Below are 23,567 nucleotides of genomic sequence, written 5' to 3'. Positions count from 1 at the left end.
AGAACATAAGATGGTGAGGAAAAAGACAGCAAACCATTTAATTGAAATCATCACGCAGAAATGAAAGCTCTTCTCAGATAAGTAATAGGTTTCTGGAAAAATCAAAGTCATTTTTCCCTTATAACTGGCCCTCAAAATTTAAATATGAAGTTAAACATTAAACATTAAATTCAAACCAATTCAAGCAATACAGAATGGAATGCAAAAATCAAGAGTCTGCTTCAGAAAGTATAAGCAAGTAGAGTGCTACTTGCTAATGAACTACAAATTTTTTAATGTCAGAATAAGGAAAACTGCGATTCAGACGCCCTTGAAGAGCATCTGACAATTCCAAGTGAAGAAAAGGTAAACGCTAAAAAAAAAAAATGCGCTAAATTCCTAAAAGAGATCAAATAATGACCACAGCAAGAATCTTAAAAAGGGAGAATGGTACTTGAAAAGGTCATGGTTAAATCCAGATTAACGAAGATCTACTCCAGGTGTACTGTCTCTAATAAAGTTTCCTCCCAAAATAAAAACAAGGGAGAAATACTATATTTTAACTCTGACTGAAACCAGAAATCATAGTTTCATCCCAATGGAAAATAGCATTTTTCAATCATATATGAAAAGAAGTATTTAAAAGAAGAGTGAAGAAGCTATAGGTACACAAACAAAAGCAGTGGGTGTGAAAAAGACAACTTTAAAAAGTTAAATGACTGCAAACACTTTTGATGTCACTGGAATTCCGTTTACCTCCACCATTTGTTACCACTAAGCTGCCGCGGTTCTCTTGGTACTGGCTTTCCCTTCGTAGTCTTTGCTCTTTAGTCATCTCTGCTACTCGAAGAGGCAGATCGGAAAATTCATCTGTAGGCTTAAAAAAGAAGCAGAAACGTGAACAATCATTTTCGAGCCTGGCGGCTCACGCCTGTAATACATGCGCTTTGGGAGACCGAACCAGGGGACCACTCGAGGCCAGGAGGAAATCAGCTGGGGGTGCTCACGCATGCCTCTAATCCTAATACTTGGGTGTTGAGATGAGAGCATCAGGCCAGGACTTCGAGGCTGCAATGAGATAGGATTCCACCACTGCACTCTGGCCTGTGCGAACAAAGCGAGATCCTACCTCAAAAAGATAAAAACCTGGCCGGGAGTGGTGGCTGATGCCTATAATCCCAACACTTTGGGAGACCAAGGTGGGAACGATAAGCCCAGGAGTTTGAGACTAGCCTGGGCAATACAGGGAGACCCCATCTCTAAATTAAAAAAAAATTAATTAGCCGGGCGTGGTGGCATAAGCCTGTAGTCCCGGCTACTCAGGAGGTTTATGTGGGAGGACTGCTTGAGCCATGGGCGTGCCACTGCACTCCAGCCTGGGTGAAAGAGCGAGACTCCGTCTCAAAAAAAAAAAAAGATTCATGACTCCATAAATCTATCCATATAGATTTAAAATATCTACATATATATCTGTATCGATACAGCCACATTTATGAACCCACCCACCAAGACATACAAACACAATTCCAAATTACAAATGGGATGTGGTCTAAAATTAATTTGCTTTTGATTCACCATAAAACAATGTTATAAATAGTAGGTTATCAATCTTGCTAACAGAAGTTTATTTAATAACTTAATGCATTGCTAAAATATTCACATTAGTAATTTTTATTTTTTTACTTTTTTTCTTCTGTAGACCTTCTCTGTGGACATACTAATTTTTAGGAGCAGAAAACATAATACAAATAATTTAAAAACCAGGAAAACGACAGAATTAGCTAGGAGGCTGTTCCTCCTGAGCACATGAATACTCTTCACTAAGGTCCTCATCTCTACCCATCGGCCTGAAGTCCCACTTGTTCTCTCACCGTCTCTCGCCTCTGCTCAAGAACACCCCACCCTTCACATTTTAGGCTTCAGTTTCCACTGGCTCAGCTCCTGTTTGCCTTTCTATGATATGAAACTATTTTCATGAGACAATGAGGAAACAGACAGGTGGAAATACGCGTGATGGAAAGCCGGTAAGGAAGCAGAACACCAGTCCCAGCTGTAGAATGTGGGAATCTTACCCCCACTTTGACTTTTCTGTATTTTATGTAGTGAGAAATTGAATCTGGTTAAGGCACTTTTCATTTTCATCATTTTATTTTCCCTTAATCAGGTGTTATAACACACGGATTATAAAAAACACTTACTTCATTCCCTGACCATCTCTTATCACCACTGTCCACGCTATTGAAGCCTGAATCAAGGGCTCCATACGGGCGACTTGAGTACAGTTCTTCATGGCTGCCAAAAAGAGACTTTGTTACTGCAAAGTTTGTTATTTTAACAATTAACATTTGAAATTAAACAGATCAGTTTTCTAAAAAAACAAGCAGTCACTTAACTATTAGAACTAAATGGGCTTTCTTTTAATTTTTTAATATGAAAAATTCCAAATAGAAACAAAGCAAACAGAATAGTATGAGACCTCATGTACTCATTATTATCCAGCTTCAAAACAATCACACCTCTGCAATTCTTGTTCACCCAATGAGGCAAGTTTACTGGGGCTGTGCTTTTAAGCAAAATTTGAGAGGTTCCAAGAGAAGGTCTGAGGGGTTCTCTTTGGAGTAAAGTCCATAAACATTATTTCACTTTCACTAAAACATCTATCCTGCTTGTTTAAAGGCCCAAGAATTTAATTCTTGCTACTTAAGACTGCTTCATACTCAGGAGGCTGAGGTGGGAGGAATGCTTGAGCTCAGGAGTTTGAGAGACCAGGCTGGGCAACATAGTAAGACCTTGTTACAAAAAGAAGAGATTGTTCCATACGGTTGGGACTGCCAAGCAGATGACCTTATAAGTCATGTTATGTAGCTGAGGGACTCACAGACTTATAAGTCACGTTATGTAGCTGAGGGACTCATAGACTTATAAGTCATGTTATGTAGCTGAGGGACTCAGACTTATAAGTCATGTTATGTAGCTGAGGGACTCAGACTTATAAGTCATGTTATGTAGCTGAGGGACTCATAGACTTATAAGTCATGTTATGTAGCTGAGGGACTCAGACTTATAAGTCATATTATGTAGCTGAGGGACTCATAGACTTATAAGTCACGTTATGTAGCTGAGGGACTCAGACTTATAAGTCATGTTATGTAGCTGAGGGACTCAGACTTATAAGTCATATTATGTAGCTGAGGGACTCATAGACTTATAAGTCACGTTATGTAGCTGAGGGACTCATAGACTTATAAGTCATGTTATGTAGCTGAGGGACTCATAGACTTAAAAGATACTGAAGTGATGTTAATGGTCAACAAATCCAACTCTTCCCTCCTTGTAGGAAAAATGAAACCCAAAAAGTATGAATGACTTGCCTTCAGCTAGTTATTTCAGCAGCAGAGCTAAAGTCACTCAGACCACTAGTTTTCAACTGGAGGCCTCAAGGTGACATTTGGAGACATTTTTGTTTGTCACCTTGGGAGGGTACTACTGGCATCTGATGGGTAGATGCCAAGGACGCTGCTAAATGTCTTACGATGTACATGACAGCCCATCACAACAAAGAATTATCTGATATACAATGTCAAGAGTCCCAAGGTTGAGAAACCCTTAGAACTAGACTTTGCCAGATGTAGGTAATCAACACTACAATACAAGCATTCTGAGAATCACAGTGTTAAAACAGGTTATTTCCCTTTAGTCAAACATCCAGGCAAATTAAAGTATCCATTTTATTTGATTCCCTGTGCAAAAAATATGATAGGCAAAGGTACAGAATATACTTACCAGGAGCCAAAACCCAAAGGTCTCCTATCATAATCTGGCAGATCTGGAGCAATCTTACAAGCTTGTATGTTCAGGTATTTAAATATGTGGACTTTGCCTTTTATGCATATCTAAATAAAGTAACATAAATGTAGACAAATTATTACTCATCTGAAGTATTCTCCTTTTTATCATATCAACATTTTATGTAACGTACATTGGGAACAGGAGGCATTTCTATCAAGTACATACAGTAATATTAAAAAACGAATATTCTTATAACAAATTATATTATTTGGTTAAGTGTTTTTGATTTTGCTTTGAGAAAGAAGAGCAGGACATCATGAAATATTACATATATTTCTGTTACATGTATTTCTGTTGCTACTTGTTCCAGAAGTCAAAACACAAAGTCCTGAGGCTTATACTTATAAGACCTTTCTATTGTTAGGAAGTTTACTCATAAAGTTTTATAGTTGCCATAAAGAGTAGCACATATGGCCGGGCGCGGTGGCTCACGCCTGTAATCCTAGCACTTTGGGAGGCCGAGGCAGGTGGATCACCTGAGGTTAGGAGTTCAAACAAGCCTGATCAACATGGTGAAACCCCGTCTCTACTAAAAATACAAAAAATCAGCTAGGTGTGGTAGCGGGGGACTGTAATCCCAGATACTCGGGAGGCTGAAGCAGGAGAATCACTAGAACCCAGGAGGTGGAGGCTGCAGTGAGCCGAGATCGCGCCATTGCACTCCAGCCTGGGTGACAAGAGTGAAACTTCATCTCAAAAAAAAAAAGAGACAGAAGCATATGCTTGTACAAAATCGTCAATAAATTGCAGAGTTAAAAAGAGCTAAGGGGGCTGGGCGTGGTGGTTCACGCCTGTAATCCCAGCACTTTGGGAGGCCGAGATTGGGAGGATCACGAGGTCAGGAGATGGAGACCATCCTGGCTAACACAGTGAAACTCCGTCTCTACTAAAATACACAAAAAATTAGCCGGGCGTGGTGGCGGGCACCTGTAGTCCCAGCTACTTGGGAGGCTGAGGCAGGAGAATGGCGTAAACCCGGGAGGCAGAGATTCCAGTGAGCCGAGATCGTGCCACTGCACTCCAGCCTGGGCGACAGCAAGACTCTGTCTCAATAAAAAAAAAAGAGCTAAGAGAAAATAATCAGTTGGCAAACATGTATAGGTTGTAGGATGTCCAGCATCTACATGTAAAGCTACCTTACAATTATTATTGTATAGCTTCATTTCAGTCACTGATAAACGACTAAAATGTCTAAACTAGGAATTTGTGACTTTTAGAATTAGGAAGGTTGTAATAACAATGATCAGAAAAAGAAATGTGCTGATAGCTTTTAGCTCTGAAAGCTGAGTATTTTTCTTTGTCTCGCCCTGTCGCCTAGTCTGGAGTGCAGTAGTGCGATCTCGGCTCACTGCAGCCTCCGCTTCCTGGGTTCAAGCGATTCTCCTGCCTCAGCCTCCTGAGTAGCTGGGACCACTGGCGCCCACCACCACACCCGGCTAATTTTTGTATTTTTAGTAGAAACGGAGTTTCACCATGTTGGCCAGGATGATTTCGAGCTCCTGATCTTGTGATCCACCCGCCTTGGCCTCCTAAAGTGCTGGGATTACACGCGTGAGCCACCACGCCTGGCCTGTCTCTAGCATTTATAGTGTCTACACTCAAATTTTACAAGAAAAATATTAAGAAATTAAAATTTTATTAGAAAAAAAATGTAGGGAAGAATTCTTCAATTTAAAAACAAATACCAATTTAGAGAAAGGAAAAACACTTCTGGAAACATTATCTTCCAATCCATTAATTCAAGGCTTCTCAAAAATACATATGCATGTGAATTTATTTTAAAAGAAATTATTTTCCAACAGAATGATAAATGTACAGAAAATTTTAAATTTCATCCTTTGTCCAAAAAAAAGTCCATACCATGCTTCCACTATGGTTTACCTGTGCAGGAGGTGACTGTAGTGGATTATTATCTAGGGTGATCATCTGTAGGTGCCTGAGGTTCCGATAACAAACAGGGATTGTGGTAATTTTATTGCATGAGAAGTCTAACCGTATCAAAGGCAACTCTGCCAGCTCTGCATGAAGGTAAAATGGAAATGAACAATTAATGATGTTTTACAACTAAAGAATTTTTACAAAAGCTTCTAGTTAAATGTGATTTTAACACAGATACTTACTCCCATTCTCTTTTAGTGATTAACTGGTAGCAAAGTGGTAAAAATGAGACAAGTGGTAAAAATGAGATCTAGTTGCCTATAGATAGGATGACTAATAAAAAGCAAGCAGCTTTGACCCGCTCAGAACTACAGAAAGTCTCAGAAGCCGGAGGCCCTGATACCACAAGAAGGTGAGGATAACAAAAGGATTAGATAACACTCTATATAAAGAACAGTTAAATGCCTGGGTCCACAGCCCCCACTAACGCAGCTGGGTCACTATCCTTCTCCAATGTTCCCAGCAGTCAGCAAATTCTTTTCCAGTGAAATTGAACCAAAAATGCTCTGAACTCAGGGATCCCAGGCACAATGGAAAGTCAGGAGGAGTTGCCAGCTGAAAATGGAGAAGTTAAGTCAAAGTCTACACACTTAACATTAAAACCTCAGCACCTTCCCACCCCACCCTATCCTACTTCATCCCCAGGAATGGCCACAGTTAATATACACAATAACATAGAAGAAATGGAGCTTCTTTCTCTGGTAAACCTCACAGTCCCATATATAAGGCTTTTATATAATGATATAGAATTTCTTCTAATAAAATGCACAGCTTGCTGCTTAATGACCATTATACAATTTCTGCCCAGTATACTCAGAACTTCTATTCAGCTATATAAAGATAGTATATGATCCACAGACATTTAGACATCTCCAACATCAAAGCCAACCAACTAACCAAAAAAAGGAACTCAGAAGAAACAGGTACTTTATAGAAAGCAGAAGAAAATTTTGAAAAGCTAGACTATCTTTAGTTTCAGAAAGAGAAGGTCCTTAATCACTGAAACATAAAAGGAATGTTTTTTAAAAATCACAGAATAATGAGTTTGTAGAAATGAAAAAATATAATGGTAGTAATTAAAAATTCATGATGGTTGGAACTATTTTACCATAAGATAACACAAAATGACAAAGAAATGAATAATAAAGATAAGAAAAATCATCAAAGAGGATCAACAAAGAGGTCTAATAACATCCAATTCAAAATAATTCGAAAAGGGGACAGAGAAACCAGAATAAAGAAAGTTATCAAAAAAAAAAAAAAAAAGATGTAAAACAATTTCCCAAAATGGAAGATATGGATCTCTGGTTTGGAAAGGGGCCCACCGAGTACCCAGTATATTGAATTAAAACAACTCATACTACGGCACATTCACATACAATTCCAGAGCAGCAGATAAACAGGGACCATCTTAAAATCTTCCATAGAGCAGAAGCTGGTCACAGAGGACTGGGATTAAGAATGAACGGCATCAGATTTTCAACCATTAATTTTAAACACTGAAAGCGGAGCGTGAAAAAAGACTTAAAAGGCTTGAAAGAAAAGTTTTCAACCTAGATTTATAATGCAATTATTAATCAAGGGGGGGACACAGAATAGACATTTCTTTTCAAGTGAAGTCTCAAAAATATGTTCTCCTATGACATGTTCTTGGGAAACTACTACGAGATGTCCTCCAGCAAAACAGGGAGTAAACTGAGGACGATCCAGTCTAGGAATCAGAGTATTTAACACAGAAGAAAGCAAGCTGGGCAGCAGGCCGGGCACAGTGGCTCACGCCTGTAATCTCAGCACTTTGGAAGGCCGAGGCGGGTGAATCACAAGGTCAGGAGTTCAAGACTAGCCTGGTCAAGATGCTGAAACCCTGTCTCTACTAAAAATACAAAAGTTAGCCAGGCGTGGTGGCGGGCACCTGTAATCCCAGCTACTCGGGAGGCTAAGGCAGAGAGTCGCTTGAACCTAGGAGGCGGAAGTTACAGTGAGCCGAGATCGTGTCACTGCACTCCAGCCTGGGTGACAGAGCGAGACTCCGTCTCAAAGAAAAGAAAAAAAAGCTGGGCAGCAATACTAGAGAACAGCCAGTCCGTATCAGAAGAGGAAAAAAAGGGCTCAGTGAGGCAGAGGTGCACGGAAAAAAGGGATAGAGAATCTGACTGGTTTGACGAGGAAGACTGTTGGAAAAAGAGGGCGGAATTAGCAATACACACACACAAAAATAAGCATATAAAAAGATAAGAAACTATTACCTCTAGAAAAAAAAAAACATGTACAAGAAAAGAAATAAAATCAGAGTACATCACTTGAATTGGCAGGGAACAATGTTTACATAATTATAGTAATGTGAACACTGAATAACAATTTAATCAAAAGTTGTGCTAAAACTACACTGGGAAGATGGGAGGAAGGCAGTAAAGGCATGGTATGTGATAGTGTAAGGAAACTAAATCCTCATCTATCACAATAGGAAGCTGACATAAGTGTCAAAGTTGCCCAAACCAGCAATAGCTATAAAAATGTATCAATTAGAAATATGTCAGCAGTCTGGACACTGTGGCTCATGCCTGCAATCAGCGCTTTGGGAGGCTGAGGTAGGAGGACTGCTTGAGCCCAGGAGACCAGCCAGGGCAACATGGGGAGACCCTCGTCTCTACAAAACAATACAAAAACTTCTGGGTGTGATGGCACATGTCTGCGGTCCCAGCTACTTGGAAGGCTCAGATGGGAGGATGGCTTCAGCCCAGGGAGTTCGAGGCTACAGTGAGCTATGATCAAGCCATGCACTCCAGCCTGGGCAACAGAGTGAGACCCTATCTCAAAAAAAAAAAAAAAAAAAGAGTCAAAGGAGTTTAATGAAGATACATACTTCTGGCCATTGAAATTGGTGTGCCGGGAAGTTTGAGGCAGGGGAACGATACTATTTAAGATTCTTGGCTGGACGTGGTGGCTCACGCCTGTAATCCCAGCACTTTGGGAGGCGGAGGCAGGCGGATCACGAGGTCAGGAGATCAAGACTATCCTGGGCAACATGGCGAAACCCTGTCTCTATTAAAAATACAAAAGTTAGCTGGGCGTGGTGGCACGTGCCTGTAATCCCGGCTACTCGGGAGGTTGAGGCAGGAGAATCACTTGAACCCGGGAGGCAGAGGTTGCAGTGAGCCAAGATGGCGCCACTGCACTCCAGCCTAGGTGACAAAGTGAGACTCTGTCTCAAAAAAAAAAAAAAAAAAAAAGACTCAATATTTTTAAATATTTTTTGAATGATGTAACGTATTATTTGGTAAAAGTTAAAATTAACTTTAAATCAAAATGGCAACATAACAAAAGATAAATGATATCTACCAAATTGCAATGTTAGAAATTAAACTTCCACACGAATGAATGTAGCTGTTGGAATAAGGCTTCACCTGCCAACTCAGTTCAACTATATGTGCTGAGATTATAAAATAAACTGTTAAAAAAAATTGAAACTATTTGTGTGATAAACTATTTTGTCAGCAGTCTACAATCAAAATAAGATACAGAAATAAATTAGCTGATAAAACTATTAAGCTTCCATTGTCATCTGAAATTCTCAATTTTCATTTTGATTAAAACCTTAATATTTTCATTAATTGATTTCACACTAAATAAATATTATTATAGGAGTAAGTATTTGAAGACCAACCATAGTAGGTGAGTCCTGAGTACAGAGGTAACCCTAGAGAGAAATTTGGGGTTATAAGGTCCTAGAGGTCATGATTTTGGTTTTGCTAACCTTCATTTACATTCCTGAGTTGGTAGCAAACAGACCCAGGAGAAAATAAGGCCCTGAGGATAAAAGGTGGGAAGGTTCCTGGACAAGCCAAGTGAGAGGAAAGACATTGCGAGATTTTGGTTGCAGTAAAGTATATAAAAGTGACTGAAAAGGTCACGTTCTTACACATTTACTTGGAATCCAAAATGTCAAAGCTCCACTAGTACTTTAGAACTAAATATTATGCTGGATCAAATTTGTATAAATATTTGAATTCTACAGGGAAAGTGAAAACATTAGTTAATTCAACATGTATTGTGGCCAGGCGCAGTGGCTCACACCTGTAATCCTAGCACTCTGAGAGACTGAGGCAAGTGGATCTCTTGACCCCAGGCGTTTGAGACCAGCCTGGGCACAATGGCAAAACCCGTCACTGCTAAAAATACAAAAACTAGTCAGGCATGGTGGCGAGTGCCCACAGTCTAAGCTACCTGGGAGGCTGAGGTGAGAGGATCACCTAAACCTGGGAAGTCGAGGCTGCACGAGCCATGTTCGTGCCACTGCACTCTAGCCTGGGTATTGGGAGTGAGACCCTGTCTCAAAACAAACAAAATATTAATTGTACACTGTAGTCATATTTTGTCAAAGAACCTAGAAAATCACTGTCATGAAAACACCTTGAGAAGACTCATTGGTATTTTACAATAAATTTCTGTATATGATTCAAATTAATCTAGAGAACAGTGCAGGGGAAAGTAAATGAGAGAACAGCAGAGACAAGACTTGCCATGAGTTGATGGCTCTTATTGCTGGGTGATGAGCAGAAACATGTAGAAGAAATATATATTCTGGATCTCATAAAATAACAGCTCTCATTTTCATCTTCCTTTCTAGCATTCTGTTTATTAATTTGTGAAAGATTGATAAATTAGACTTAATTGTTTAATCATTTTTATCATTCAAATACATATTTGAATGATATGGCTTGTAGTCAGCCTAAGTAAGATAACCTGCCTCTCAGCGCAGTCTCTCACCCCATTTACCATTCACTCCACACATCAGCTCTACATGGTTCATTGGCCTCTGTTTGAACATCTCCAGTGACGGGTAAAGTTAAGTTCAGGTCAGAGTCCATTTTTAAGTGAGTGCTAACTGCGGGAATGTTTTTCATTATACTACATACTATCTCCCTTATCCAAACATGTTACATTTCCCCCAAACAGTCATGCTTACTGAAATTTCCAGTGACCCTACCCTGAGTTATTGATTACACTGGTTGACAATATCTAAAAATAAAATCAAAGGTCAAGAGTTATCAAACCTTTTCATTGAAGAGGCTTTTAAAATCCACAGTGAAACAGATAACACTATTAAATAAACCATTAGATTTCAAACACTGGAGGTAACACACTGTCTCTCTCACTCACACACACACACACACACACACACACACACTCTCTCTCTCTCTCTCCCCTTTTTTTAAACAGGGTCTCTTTCTGGTGCTCAGGCTAGAGAGCAGTGACGCCACCACAGCTCACTGCAGCCTTGGCCTCCTGGGGGCTGGGACTCCTCCCACCTCAGCTTCCTGAGTAGCTGGGACTACAAGAGTATGCCAGCCCATGGGGCTAATTTGTTAATTTTCTGTAGAGACAGACTCTGTGTTGCCCAGGCTGGTCTGGAATTCCTGGGTTCAAGCAATCTTCCCTCCTCTGCCTCTGAAAGTGTTGAGATTACAGGCATGAGTCACAGCGCCCAGCCTGGATATAACCCTTATGCATTTTTGTCTTGATTAGTCTGAGAGAGCTTAAAATAATAATAATCATCATTCCATAGTTTCTTACCTTCAGGCAAATGTACTAGGTGATTTCTTCTTACATTAAGGTCTCTCAAGGCCTCCAGGTTACCAATTTGGGAAGGTATAGTTTGAATTTCATTGCAGCTCACATCCTATTTTGAAAAGATACAAAATAAAGATTGTCCTAACATTACAAACTTGTCTGCTTTAAACTGTCTATAAAATTAGGCATGTTTGGGAGACCTTCTGGTATCTTACTCTATAGCTTAATTCAACAGTTCTGACAAGCGACTACCTACAGGCTCCAAGATTAATAAATTCAGAATACCGTAAATCTGAGGTCAGCCAAGGTAATTTGCAAACACATCATTATGCGAACAGAGGGAAGCTGCCACATTAACACTTAAAGCTGTGCCAATGCGACTGAAAGAAATAACACATTTACTCTTTAGAAAAGGCCGCCTGCTGCCGAGTGTGATGCTCACGCCTACTCCCAGCACTTTGGGAAGCGGAGGCGGGTGGATCGCATGAGCCCAGGAGTTTCAGACCAGCCTGGGCAACATGGTAAGGACTCATCTCTATTTTCTTTTTTTAAAAAAGAAAGAAGAATAAAAAAAGACCACTTGTCAAATTTTTCAATAAGCTTCAAACGTTATTTTTTAATATTCTTAAAATATGCTTAGAGAAAAGACTAGTTTTACTTTTCCTACCAATTAATAATTGAAGTAGAATCAGAAGCTAGACTTTTTTTTTTGAGATGGAGTCTCGCTCTGCTGCCCAGGCTGGAGGTGCAGTGGCGTGATCTCGACTCACTGCAAGCTCTGCCTCCTGGGTTCCAGCAATTCCCCTGCCTCAGCCTCCCAAGTAGCTGGGATTACAGGCACCCGCCACCACGCCCGGCTAATTTTTTTATCTTTAGCAGAGATGGGGTTTCACCATGTTGAGCAGGCTGGTCTGAAACTCCTGATGTCAGGTGATCCACCTGCCTCGGCCTCCCAAAGTGCTGTGATTACAGGCAAGAGCCACTGTGCCTGGCCAGAAGCTAGACTTCTTAGTCCAATGCTCTAGGCATTAAAAGGGTTCTAAAAGAAGTTGAAAGGATATAGGTTCAAATCCTAGCTAGGAAAAAAAAAAGTTGAAAGGATATAAAAATTGAGTTTGAGCCAAAAGGTAACAGCAATATATAATCTCTCAGAAAATACGTATGTAGAAAACAGCAGTTTGCTTTCACTTACTGAAGAGGAAAAAAACAGTGAGCCAACAAGGATGTTGCTGAAAGACCATCAGACGGGAATGGAGAGCTTTAGGGACACTCATTCATGAATTTTTTCTTTTTTTTGAGACGGAGTCTCACTGTGTCGCCCAGGCTGGAGTACAGTGGTGTGATCTCAGCTCACTGCAACTCTGCCTCCTGGGTTCAAGCGATTCTCCCGCCTCAGCCTCCCAAGTTGCTGGGATAACAGGTGCCACCAGGCCTGGCTAATTTTTGTATTTTTAGTATAGACGGGGTTTCACCATGTTAACCAGGCTGGTCTCGAACTCCTGACCTCAGGTGATTTGCCTGCCTCCGCATCCCGAAGTGCTAAGATTACAAGCGTGAGCCACTGCGCCCGGCCAGGACACTAATTCTTATTCTACCACAAGCTCCTTATATGACTGAGGACATCAACTAACCTCTTTCGTAGAGAACTAAAAGCTTCTGTGACACATCTCTATCTTTTAAATATTTAGGACTGAATAAGTAGAAACAAAATGTTTAAATGATTTGAAAATAAGAATTTGAATTAGAGTATAGTTTGCTTCTAGTTCATGTTTTTAACCCAAGTTCCGAAGAGATGCTGATAAACATACATTCTGATCTTTATGTCCTAGGTCTAACTGGCTCCAAAAGTACTGGTCTAGAATGTAGACTCTAGTTTTAAGATATTTGTGGATTTTCACAAGTAACCTCTTATATTCACAATCTAACTGAAAAAAGTGATTCACCTATATTACATACATATTAATTTATGATAACCATCTTCCATCTTTGTTAATAAACCTACATGAAACCATACCCCTAATCCTAATGGATGTAATTGTATTTGACCACTTCAGAACGACTTACGGTAGTCTGGTTTCAACTACTACTTCTGTTATATAACCTTAGGCAAATTATTTAACCGATTTTGAGTGCTAGCTTCCTCAGTTATAAAATGAAAATAATTTTAGTAATCAATTCATTATCATGGTGATTAAATGAGAAAATTGTTATTCCAATGCTCAGAAGGTAAATACTCAAGAAGTGATTAGGTGAAGGAGTTCAATTTAGTGTCTTAGAAAATACACAGCAATAGGGCCGGGCATGGTGGCTCACGCCTGTGATCCCAGCACCTTGGGAGGCCGAGACGGGCGGATCACGAGGTCAGGAGATCGAGACCATCCTGGCTACCACGGTGAAACCCCATCTCTACTAAAAATACAAAAAATTAGCCAGGCGTGGTGGCAGGTGCCTCTAGTCCCAGCTACTCGGGAGGCTGAGGCAGGAGAATCCCTTGAACCCAGGAGGCGGAGCCAAGATTCCGGTGAACCAAGATCGCGCCACTGCACTCCAGCCTAGGCCTCAGAGTGAGACTCCGTCTCCAAAAAAATAAAACAAAACCACATAGCAATGAAGTATATTTTACTTTATAAAGTGGGAGATAGGTTCTAAAGATATAATGTAAGGCAAAAAATAAACCTAACCTTTGTAGTGCCATTCCCCTATAGGAGCTAATAAAAAATCAGAATATTGATGATACATTTATTTTGAAAAATTCAATTATATTAACATATCTCAAAAATTTAATGACACAGAAATCATCTAATATTGGTTAGAACATAATTCTAATGACTTTTTCCCATCTGTGTGGGCCGATTAGGCTTGTACTTTCAGTTCTTAGTTCTGTGTGCCAACCACTTGAGTACTGAAAATTCAGTACGTGATTCATTACCAATACTGGAAAATAAGTCAAAAACATATCTCAATAATAAATCTTGGCCATATAAGAGACTATGGTACGACTTTGTAGACATCTCTCTCTCCAAGGTTTCATATACACAAACACACACACACACACACACACGCTGGACGATCAAAAATATTAACTTACAAGTTCCATCAAATGTCTGAGGTGTCCAATTTCTTCTGGAAGTGACACCAATTTATTATTACTAGCAATTAAGACTTTCAACGGCAAATTACACAAGTGTACCGGCAATGTTGACAGTTGGTTCCGACTAAATGGGTAAGCAGAAAGAAGAATCAGAGTCCACCACTGAAGAAAAATTTTCCCTCTTTCTCACTCCATACTCAGTAAAATAACAAATATGAGTCTTGCAAGAAACAAACAGGGTACTGGAGTTCTAGCCTTCGTTTTACTGGTGGTTGCTTTATGGTTACAGGCACAGTGTTGAACTTAATCTGCATCTTACAGAGATTTCTCATCTGTAAACTGAAGATCTTCGTATCTCCCTACCTATCTTACAGGGCTCCTGCACGAGAAAACTCCTTGGTAAACAATGAAGTACTACATAAACATAATATTGTTTTATTAAAGTAAAATTTATGCAGGAAAATATTTTTTAAAAGGTGGATAATATCATCCTCCTTCCTTCTGAAGATTTCTTTTTTTTTTTTTTTTTTTTCAGACAGAGTCTGGCTCTGTCACCCAGGCTGGAGTGCAGTGGTGCGATCTCGGCTCACTGCAACCTCCACCTCCCGGTTCACACCATTCTCCTGCCTCAGCCTCCCAAGTAGCTGGGACTACAGGCGCCCGCCACCACGCCTGGCTAACTTTTTTTGTATTTTTACTAGAGACGGGGTTTCACCGTGTTAGTCAGGATGGTCTCGATCTCCTGACCTCATGATCCACCTGTCTTGGCCTCCCCAAAGTGCTGGGATTACAGGTGTGAGCCACCGCGCCCAGCCTGAAGAAGATTTCTAAATAAAACTTGTAATCTGTTTCCCTCATCATTACAATATTATAATCAAACGCACATAAATGGTGAAAATATGGCAGTAAGTTGTGATTTCATAGATCATACCAAGTTACAGGTAAAGAATTTTTATTTATACAAAAACATGCAAACCAGAACTAAAAGTACAATAAAAAAACACATCTATCGGCCAGGCGCAGTGGCTCACACCTGTAATCCCAGCACTTTGGGAAGCCAAGGCAGGTGTATCACCTGAGGTCGGGAGTTCGAGACCAGCCTGGCCAACATGGCAAAACGCTGTCTCTACTAAAAATACAAAATTAGCCGGGTGTGGTGGTGGGCACCTGTAATCCCAGCTACTCAGGAGGCTGAGGCAGGAGAATGGCTTGAACCCGGGAGATGGAGGTTGTGGTGAGCCAAGATCGCGCCATTGCACTCCAACCTGGGCAACAAGAGCAAATCCCTGTCTCAAAACAAAAAGAAAAAACAAAAATACAAAAAAAACCCCACATCTATCAAGATTAAAATAAACTAGATTTTTACGTATGTAAATTCAACCTCATTCCTTAAGACCAATTGCCTCCCCATTTGTAAGATCTTTTACTGAGATCATAAGCCTTTAACACTTTTTTTTTTTTTTTTTTTTTGAGACGGAGTCTCGCTCCGTTGCCCAGGCTGGAGTGCAGTGGCCAGATCTCAGCTCACTGCAATCTCTGCCTCCCGGGTTTACGCCATTCTCCTGCCTCAGCCTCCCGAGTAGCTGGGACTACAGGTGCCGCCACCACACCCAGCTAGTTTTTTTGTGTGTGTGTATTTTTAGTAGAGACGGGGTTTCACCGTGTTAACCAGGATGGTCTCGATCTCCTGACCTCGTGATCCGCCCGTCTCGGCCTCCCAAAGTGCTGGGATTACAGACTTGAGCCACCGCGCCCGGCCAAGCCTTTAACACTTTCTAATCCAGTAACAATTCCACTCCCAGACATCTATCTTCTGGAAAGAGAAAAGTAAACATTTACATATAAAATTCTCTGCTAATATTATTTTTATCATGGTAAAAAACTGGAAGAAACTAAAGATCCCAGAGGAAAATGTATTTTCAACAGTATATAAACTGTACAATAATTACATACAAAAATAGTTTTAAATAATGTTTCATAAGGGGAAAACTCATTTAAAAATTTGACTAAAAACCTGGAAAAACAGAAGGAAAAGATCACTTATAAAATTCGGATACATTTTGATGAATTTCCTTTATATTTTTCCACATTTGCACATTATCTTCAATGAACATTTGCAAATATTTGTTGTCAAATAAAACAACAAGAGAGTCATTTTAAGATGTGAAAGTGGAGTAGACTAGTTTAATAAATGCATTCATACATTCGGAACAATATGCAAAAATACATGGTCACGAGAAACAAAGTAATTTCAGATCTATTATTCTTATTTAATGAAGCTAATTAGAAAATGTAATTGGAGAAGCACTGCTACAAGACTGCTGCAAGCTCATTAGGCAAATGGCTAGTAAGGTTTGTTAATTACAGGCATTCCCAACTAACAACAGCTGACTTACAATTTTTCGGCTTCATGTTGGTGGGAAAGCAATACATTTAGTAGAAACTATATTTTATTACACTATCTAGTAAATTGTATGAGCTATTCAATGCTTTATTATAAAATAGGCCTCGTGTTAGATGATTTTGCCCAACTGTAGCCTACTGTAAGTGTTTTGAGCACATTTAAAGTAGGCTAGGCTAGGCTATAACGTTTGATGGATTATGTGGGAAATGCATTTTCAACTTATACGGGTTTACTGCGATGTAACCCCACTGTAAGTCAGGGAGCATCTGTACTGCAAAGCCAAAGACACACCGAGAAACTGGAGGGACATAGGGAATACTGTTAATATATCCAAGAGCACATATAGAAACTGCTGACACGAAGGATAGCATATATATAGGTAAATATTTTAGGGAAAGAGAGGGGAGAATTGCAAAGATCATATAAAACCAAAAATTTAAAATAGAAAACATCTTACCTAATATTTAAAAACGTTAGAGTTTGTAGGTTTAAAATTGCCTCTGGAATATACCGAATACAATTTTGGTACAAGTTGAGATTTTCCAGAGAAACAAAGTGACATGCTTCTATAGGAATTTCTGAAAGGCGATTTCGTGACAGGTCTAAAAGAAAAATTAAATTAGGTTTAAAATCGGTCCTTGGAACTTATTTTATTGAAATGTTTTGATTTTCCACATAAACTAAAAAATGAAACTATTATTCTTTAAAAGTAACACAACCTTGAAGGCATATATCTGCTTACAAATTATATCAAAGATCGTATCAATCAGTTCCAAATATCCTAAAACAAATAGATCTCTAAAATCCACCTTCCTAAAGGCACAGAAAATATGCTGAGATTTTTGAAAAGCAAAACAAAAAATACTGTCCCTTTATTTACCAAAGATGATCAAGGTCAGGTCAAAAGGACTCAGGAAGCATCTCTGCTCCCAACGGCCAAAGATGAGGCAATCTGAGCTTTGATAAAGATGACTGCAATAGACTGAAATTCATCACATATATTTAACTACATGAGTTTATGACACACACCTGGAAAAGATGACAGAGCACTAATATAGTATCTTGTAAACCGGTGACATGGTTTGGCTGTGTCCCCATCCAAGTCTCCACCTGAATTGTATTCCCCAGAACCTCACACGCTGTGGGAGGGACCCAGTGGAGAGGTCACTGAATCCACCTGAATTGTATTCCCCAGAATCTCACACGCTGTGGGAGGGACCCAGTGGAGAGGTCACTGAATCCACCTGAATTGTATTCCCCAGAACCTCACACGCTGTGGGAGGGACCCAGTGGAGAGGTCACTGAATCCACCTGAATTGTATTCCCCAGAATCTCACACGCTGTGGGAGGGACCCAGTGGAGAGGTCACTGAATCCACCTGAATTGTATTCCCCAGAATCTCACACGCTGTGGGAGGGACCCAGTGGAGAGGTCACTGAATCACGGAGGTCGGTTTCTCCCGTGTTATTCTCATGATAGTGAATAAGTCTCACGAGATCTTATGGGTTTATCAGGGATTTCCACTTTTGCTCCCTCCTCATTTTCTCTTGCCGCTGCCGTGTAAATAAGTACCTTTCGCCTCCCGCCATGATTCTGAGGCCTCCCAGCCATGTGGAACTGTAAGTCCAATTAAACCTCCTTTTGTTCCCAGTTTCAGGTATGTCTTTATCAGCAGCATGAAAACAAACTAATACAACTGAAGGAAAAATCAAACATTTGAGGAAATTAAGAGAAAAAAAAATCAAACATTTATCCTGCCTTCCCTATCTAAAGGTATCATTGAGTAAACAATAGATGAATGGGAGCATCTCACTATAAAAGTATTCTAGCTATGAATAAAAAAGAATGATAGAATATCACAATTGTGAAACCCCTATGAATTAATGGATCTAGAATTAAACATCAACAGCTGTGATCTTTACAAAAGACAATCAGAAATGACACGCCTCAGGCCGGGCGCCGTGGCTCACGCCTGTAATCCCAACACTTTGGGAGGCCACGGCAGGTGGATCACTTGAGGTCAGGAATTTGAGACCAGCCTGCCCAACATGGTGAAACCCCATCTCTACTAAAAACACAAAAATTAGCTGGGCGTGGTGGCACACACCTGTAATCCCAGCTACTTGGGAAGCTGAGGCAAGAGAATCGCTTGAACCTGGGAGGCAGAGGTTGCAGTGAGCAGAGATAGAGCCACCACACTCCAGCCTGGGCAACAGAGCGAGCTTCTGTCTCAAAAAAGAAAAAAAAAAAAAAAAAAAGAAATTGTACGCCTCCCATTAGAAGAACAGAACATTACCTGTGGTCTTGCCAAAGGAACAGAACCTGAGTCTGATTAAGCATCTGGATCAGCTGCAAACTTTCAGAAAATGCAGAGGACAAAGGAATATGACAAACCATCTCTCTATCGATACCTACTCTGACTTAATTAATTACTGTGAGATTCATTTGCTTACCACGTTTTCTCTTTTTTTTTAAATCATAAAGTCACTGTCGGGAATGACTACAGTCAATGACCATTTATTGTACATTTTGAAATAACTCAAAGAGTATGACTGGATTGTAACACAGCATCAATGCTTGGGGTGATGGATACCCCGTTTACCCTGATGTGACTATTCCACATTGTACGGCTCTATCAGAGTACCTCACAGACATCAGTGCTTGGGGTGCTGGATACCCCGTTTACCCTGATGTGACTATTCCACATTGTACGGCTCTATCAGAGTACCTCACAGACATCAGTGCTTGGGGTGCTGGATACCCCGTTTACCCTGATGTGACTATTCCACATTGTACGGCTGTATCAGAGTACCTCACAGACATCAGTGCTTGGGGTGCTGGATACCCCGTTTACCCTGATGTGACTATTCCACATTGTACGGCTCTATCAGAGTATCTCACAGACCCCATAAATATATGCAGCCATGATGCACTCACAGAAATTTTAAGAACTACAGTAAGATACCACTTCATACCCATTCAGACAACTATTATTAAAAAAGGAAAAAAACAACAGGTGTTGGTAAGAATGTGGAGAAATCAGAACCTTTGTGCTTTGCTAGCTCGAAAGTAAAATGGTACAGCCACTGTGGAAAAGAATATGGCAGTTCCTCAAAAAATTAAACATAGAATTATATTTATGATCCATACAATCCAACAATTCTACTTCTGGGTATATAATGAAAAGAACTGGTTGGGTGCAGTGGCTTGCGCCTGTAATCCCAGCACTTTGACAGGCCGAGGTGTGTGGATCACTTGAGGTCAGGAGCGTGAGACTAGCCTGGCCAACATGGCAAAACCCTGTCTCCACAAAAGACACAAAAATTAGCCAGGCATGGTGGCCATGTGCCTGTAATCTCAGCTACTTGGGAGTCTGAGACAGGAGAATCACTTGAACCCAGGAGTCTGTTTGAAGGCTTCTCAAAAAACTAAAAACAGAGCTACCATATGATCCAGCTTGGTTGCAGTGAGCCGAGATGCCGCCTACACTCCAGCTTGGGCGACTGGGCGACAGAGCGAGACTCTACCTCAAAAAAAAAAAAAAAAAAAAGAACTGAAAGCAGGGACTTGAACAGATATTTGTAGGCCGATATTTACATCAGCATTATTCACAACTGTCAAAAGGTGGAAACAAAACAAATGTCTACCAATGGGTGAACAGATATTTCCATAAATGTGTTATACTGACACAATGGAATATTATTCTGCATTCAAAAAGGAATAAAATTCTTTGACATGCTACAACATGAAGTTTGCAAACATTATGGTCAGTGAAATACGCCAGACATCAAAGGACAAATATGATTCCATTTATACGAAGTCCCTAGAACAGCCCAATTCATGAAGACATAAAGCAGAATGATCACCAGGAAGCAATGAAGAGTGAGTGTTTAATGCATACAGAGTTGCAGTCTGGGATAATGAAAAAAGTTCTAGAAGTGGATTTAGTTGGTGATAGCCGCACAACAGTATGAAGGCTCTTAATACCACTGAACAGATGCTTAAAAATGAGTAAAATGGCGTATTTTACCACAATTTAAAAAATCAAATATGTAGTATTCAAAGTAGAAAAGAAATGTAATCTGCCTCTTCTTAGTGACATGTACCTTAAAAATCTCTAAAATTATGGACTTTTCTAATAACCATATCTTATGTCTCAGCAATAAAATGAAGAATACAGAAATTACAGAAACAAAATTCCAAAGTATTCCTGAACTTCAAATCTCAAAAATTAGTCTCACAACTGTGTAACGGAGACTGGCAGTTAGTAACTTCTTTCCTTCTTAACCCCATTTCTCTCTGCCAGGGAGAAAAATGCTTAATATTTCATTCTATTTGGCTATTTAATTATGACATTAGGACTTATTTCTTTAAATCTCAGTAACTAAGCCAGGAAAACCACAGTTCACTTCAGTCCAAACACAAATTAATGTTTTCAACAGTATGGCATTTATTAAGAAATGCTAGCAGTCAAAAGTCTTATGTTCTTCTAGTAACTCCTTCAGGCAATCCCACAAAGTGATGTCATCCTTACCCAATCAGCCCATTATACAAAACCCACATATACAGTACGCTCATTTTCTATGAGAACAGACACTACTATGAGCCCATTACGCAAAACCCCCATGTACAGGACAATCATTTTCTGTGAGGACAGACACTACTATGAATGTGAAAATGGCCAGAGATGATGACAAATAATCTGTATAAGAGATTTTCAACACTGAGCAAGGTAACATTGTAAAGAATAGTATAGGAATAATATCCTTTAACATATAAAGAAATGGTAAATGCAAACTATGAAAATTTCTAAAATAACACAATCAATATGAAATAAACTAAAAAGTAATTTTCAAAAAGTCAAGTTCCTAAAGATTTATATAAAAGTAATAATTTAAAATACGATTTGATAGCTATTTAACAAATCCCAGTGATACTGTCCGTGGTGCGTCCCACAGACTGAAGAACACAAGCAGCAGCCCAGTAACTGAAGACCCTGTGACGAGTCACCAGAATGTGTCACACTCTTCAGACTTTCTATTCACATGTGTCACATTTAAAAAACACTCTCTGCTTAGGTATTTCCTTTTCATTTTCAAGCACCTTACCATTCCCATGAAAATTTTATTGAGATAATGCAATACAAATCATTTTAACTATTAATACTAATTATGTAACCCAGGGAGATCACAAAACATAGTTTTTCTAATGCTTTTCATTCAAAAGTCTTATTTTTTTTTACCTGACTTTAGTTTACTTTTAAAAACCGTTAACTTTCATTTTATCAAAATAGTAACTTTAAATGCCAATTAGTGACTTTTCCTATTTTTTCTGTATATTTTACCACAATAATTTAAAAAATTGAATGTGTATACTCAAAGTAGAAAAGAAATGTAATCTGCCTCTTGTTGTGACATGTACCTTTAAAATCTCTAAAATTATGTAAAATTTTAATTTATAACTAAAAACCCTAGGTAATATAAATAAAACAGATATAAAGTTGAGAGAAGATGGCTAGGGACCTCAGGACTCAAGGAACAGCAGCAATGAATTCCCTGGGTTTTCTTCTTGCCTCATGTATCCCAGACTTGGAGCTGACCTCTCCGAGTTTAAAAATAAAATAGCCAGGCATGGTAGTTCATGCCTGTAATCCCAGCATTTTGAGAGGCAGAGGCTGGTGAATCACCTGAGGTCAGGAGTTGGAGACCAGCCTGGCCAACATGGTGAAAGCCCCGTTTCTAAAATAAATACAAAAATTAGCTGGGCATGGTGGTGGCCACCTGTAATCTCAGCTCCTCAGGAGGCTGAGGTAGGAGAATCCCTTGAACCCAGGAGGCAGAGGTTGCAGTGAGCCGAGATCATGCTGCTGAACTCCAACCTGGGAGTGAAACTCCATCTCAAAAAATAAAAATAACAAAATAATAATAAAGCACCAGGAAAGGGTAGCTTAGCAAGACAGAAAACTTTTAGATAATAACTGCTCTATTCCACCCAAATATGTCAGAAAAAAACTGGAAAAAAACAGGTTTCCCATGCAACCTTTGAGAAGCCTCACCCCTGCTCAAAGGTTACATGGGGAGCCTAAATTTCCATCCTTGCCAGACTGTAATGACTCTTATGATCCCCAAAATGCACAACTGAAAACATTTATAATACTAAGCACGAGGAAGATCTCAAACTGAATAAAAAACAATAAATGCCAACACTAAGATGACAGAGATGCTAGACCATCCTAAGAATGCTTCAGAGAGCAATTACAAACTCTCGTAACAAATGAAAACCAGAAAGCCTCAACAACAACAAAAAAACAGAAGGTCTCAAGAAAGAAGATATGAAGGGGAAACAGACAGAAAAAGCTCAATGGATGGCTCCACAGCAGAGTGGAGGGCAGAGAGGAAGGAATCCGGGAGCCACAAGACAGAACAGAAATTACCCAGTCTCAACAATAGAGAAAACAGACTGGAAAAAAAAAACCTGAACAGAGCAAGGACTGTGGGACTGCAACAATAATCTAACACTCATGTCATCAGAATCCTGGAAAAAGAGAAGGAGGTCGGCGCTGAACACTTCAGCATTTCTCAGGGCTGAAAACTGAACTGAAGAGAGAGCTTCCCAAGTCTGGCAAGAGTCATGAACCTACAGATTCAAGAAGCCAAGCAAACCCCAAAGAGGATAAACCCAAAGACATCCACAAGACACATTCTAGTCAAACTTCTGAAAACTGAAGACAGAGAA

General features: G+C 39.7%; 1 protein-coding gene across 11 annotated transcripts in view; it reads right to left on the bottom strand.

The window, feature by feature from the left end:
- Positions 1 to 23,567, bottom strand: part of LRCH3 (leucine rich repeats and calponin homology domain containing 3) — a 120,863-nt gene that overhangs the window by 72,647 nt on the left and 24,649 nt on the right. For all 11 annotated transcript variants that reach the window (XR_012095637.1, XM_008009714.3, XM_073023803.1 and 8 more), the window contains exons 2-8: positions 17,290 to 17,434; positions 14,426 to 14,552; positions 11,341 to 11,446; positions 5,710 to 5,846; positions 3,763 to 3,872; positions 2,178 to 2,271; positions 736 to 856 (exon numbers count right to left, since the gene is read on the bottom strand). Coding sequence is in view for 10 of the 11 variants with exons in the window: in XM_008009714.3 (XP_008007905.1) it covers positions 736 to 856; positions 2,178 to 2,271; positions 3,763 to 3,872; positions 5,710 to 5,846; positions 11,341 to 11,446; positions 14,426 to 14,552; positions 17,290 to 17,434 (840 nt within the window). In the remaining variant the exon portion in view is untranslated. The remainder of the gene's footprint in view (positions 1 to 735; positions 857 to 2,177; positions 2,272 to 3,762; positions 3,873 to 5,709; positions 5,847 to 11,340; positions 11,447 to 14,425; positions 14,553 to 17,289; positions 17,435 to 23,567) is intronic.

The sequence above is a fragment of the Chlorocebus sabaeus genome, chromosome 15 (genome assembly GCF_047675955.1).
Source record: "Chlorocebus sabaeus isolate Y175 chromosome 15, mChlSab1.0.hap1, whole genome shotgun sequence".
Taxonomy (NCBI): domain Eukaryota; kingdom Metazoa; phylum Chordata; class Mammalia; order Primates; family Cercopithecidae; genus Chlorocebus; species Chlorocebus sabaeus.
Note: the sequence above shows the minus strand (reverse complement) of the source record. Positions and strands in the feature narration are given on the sequence as shown.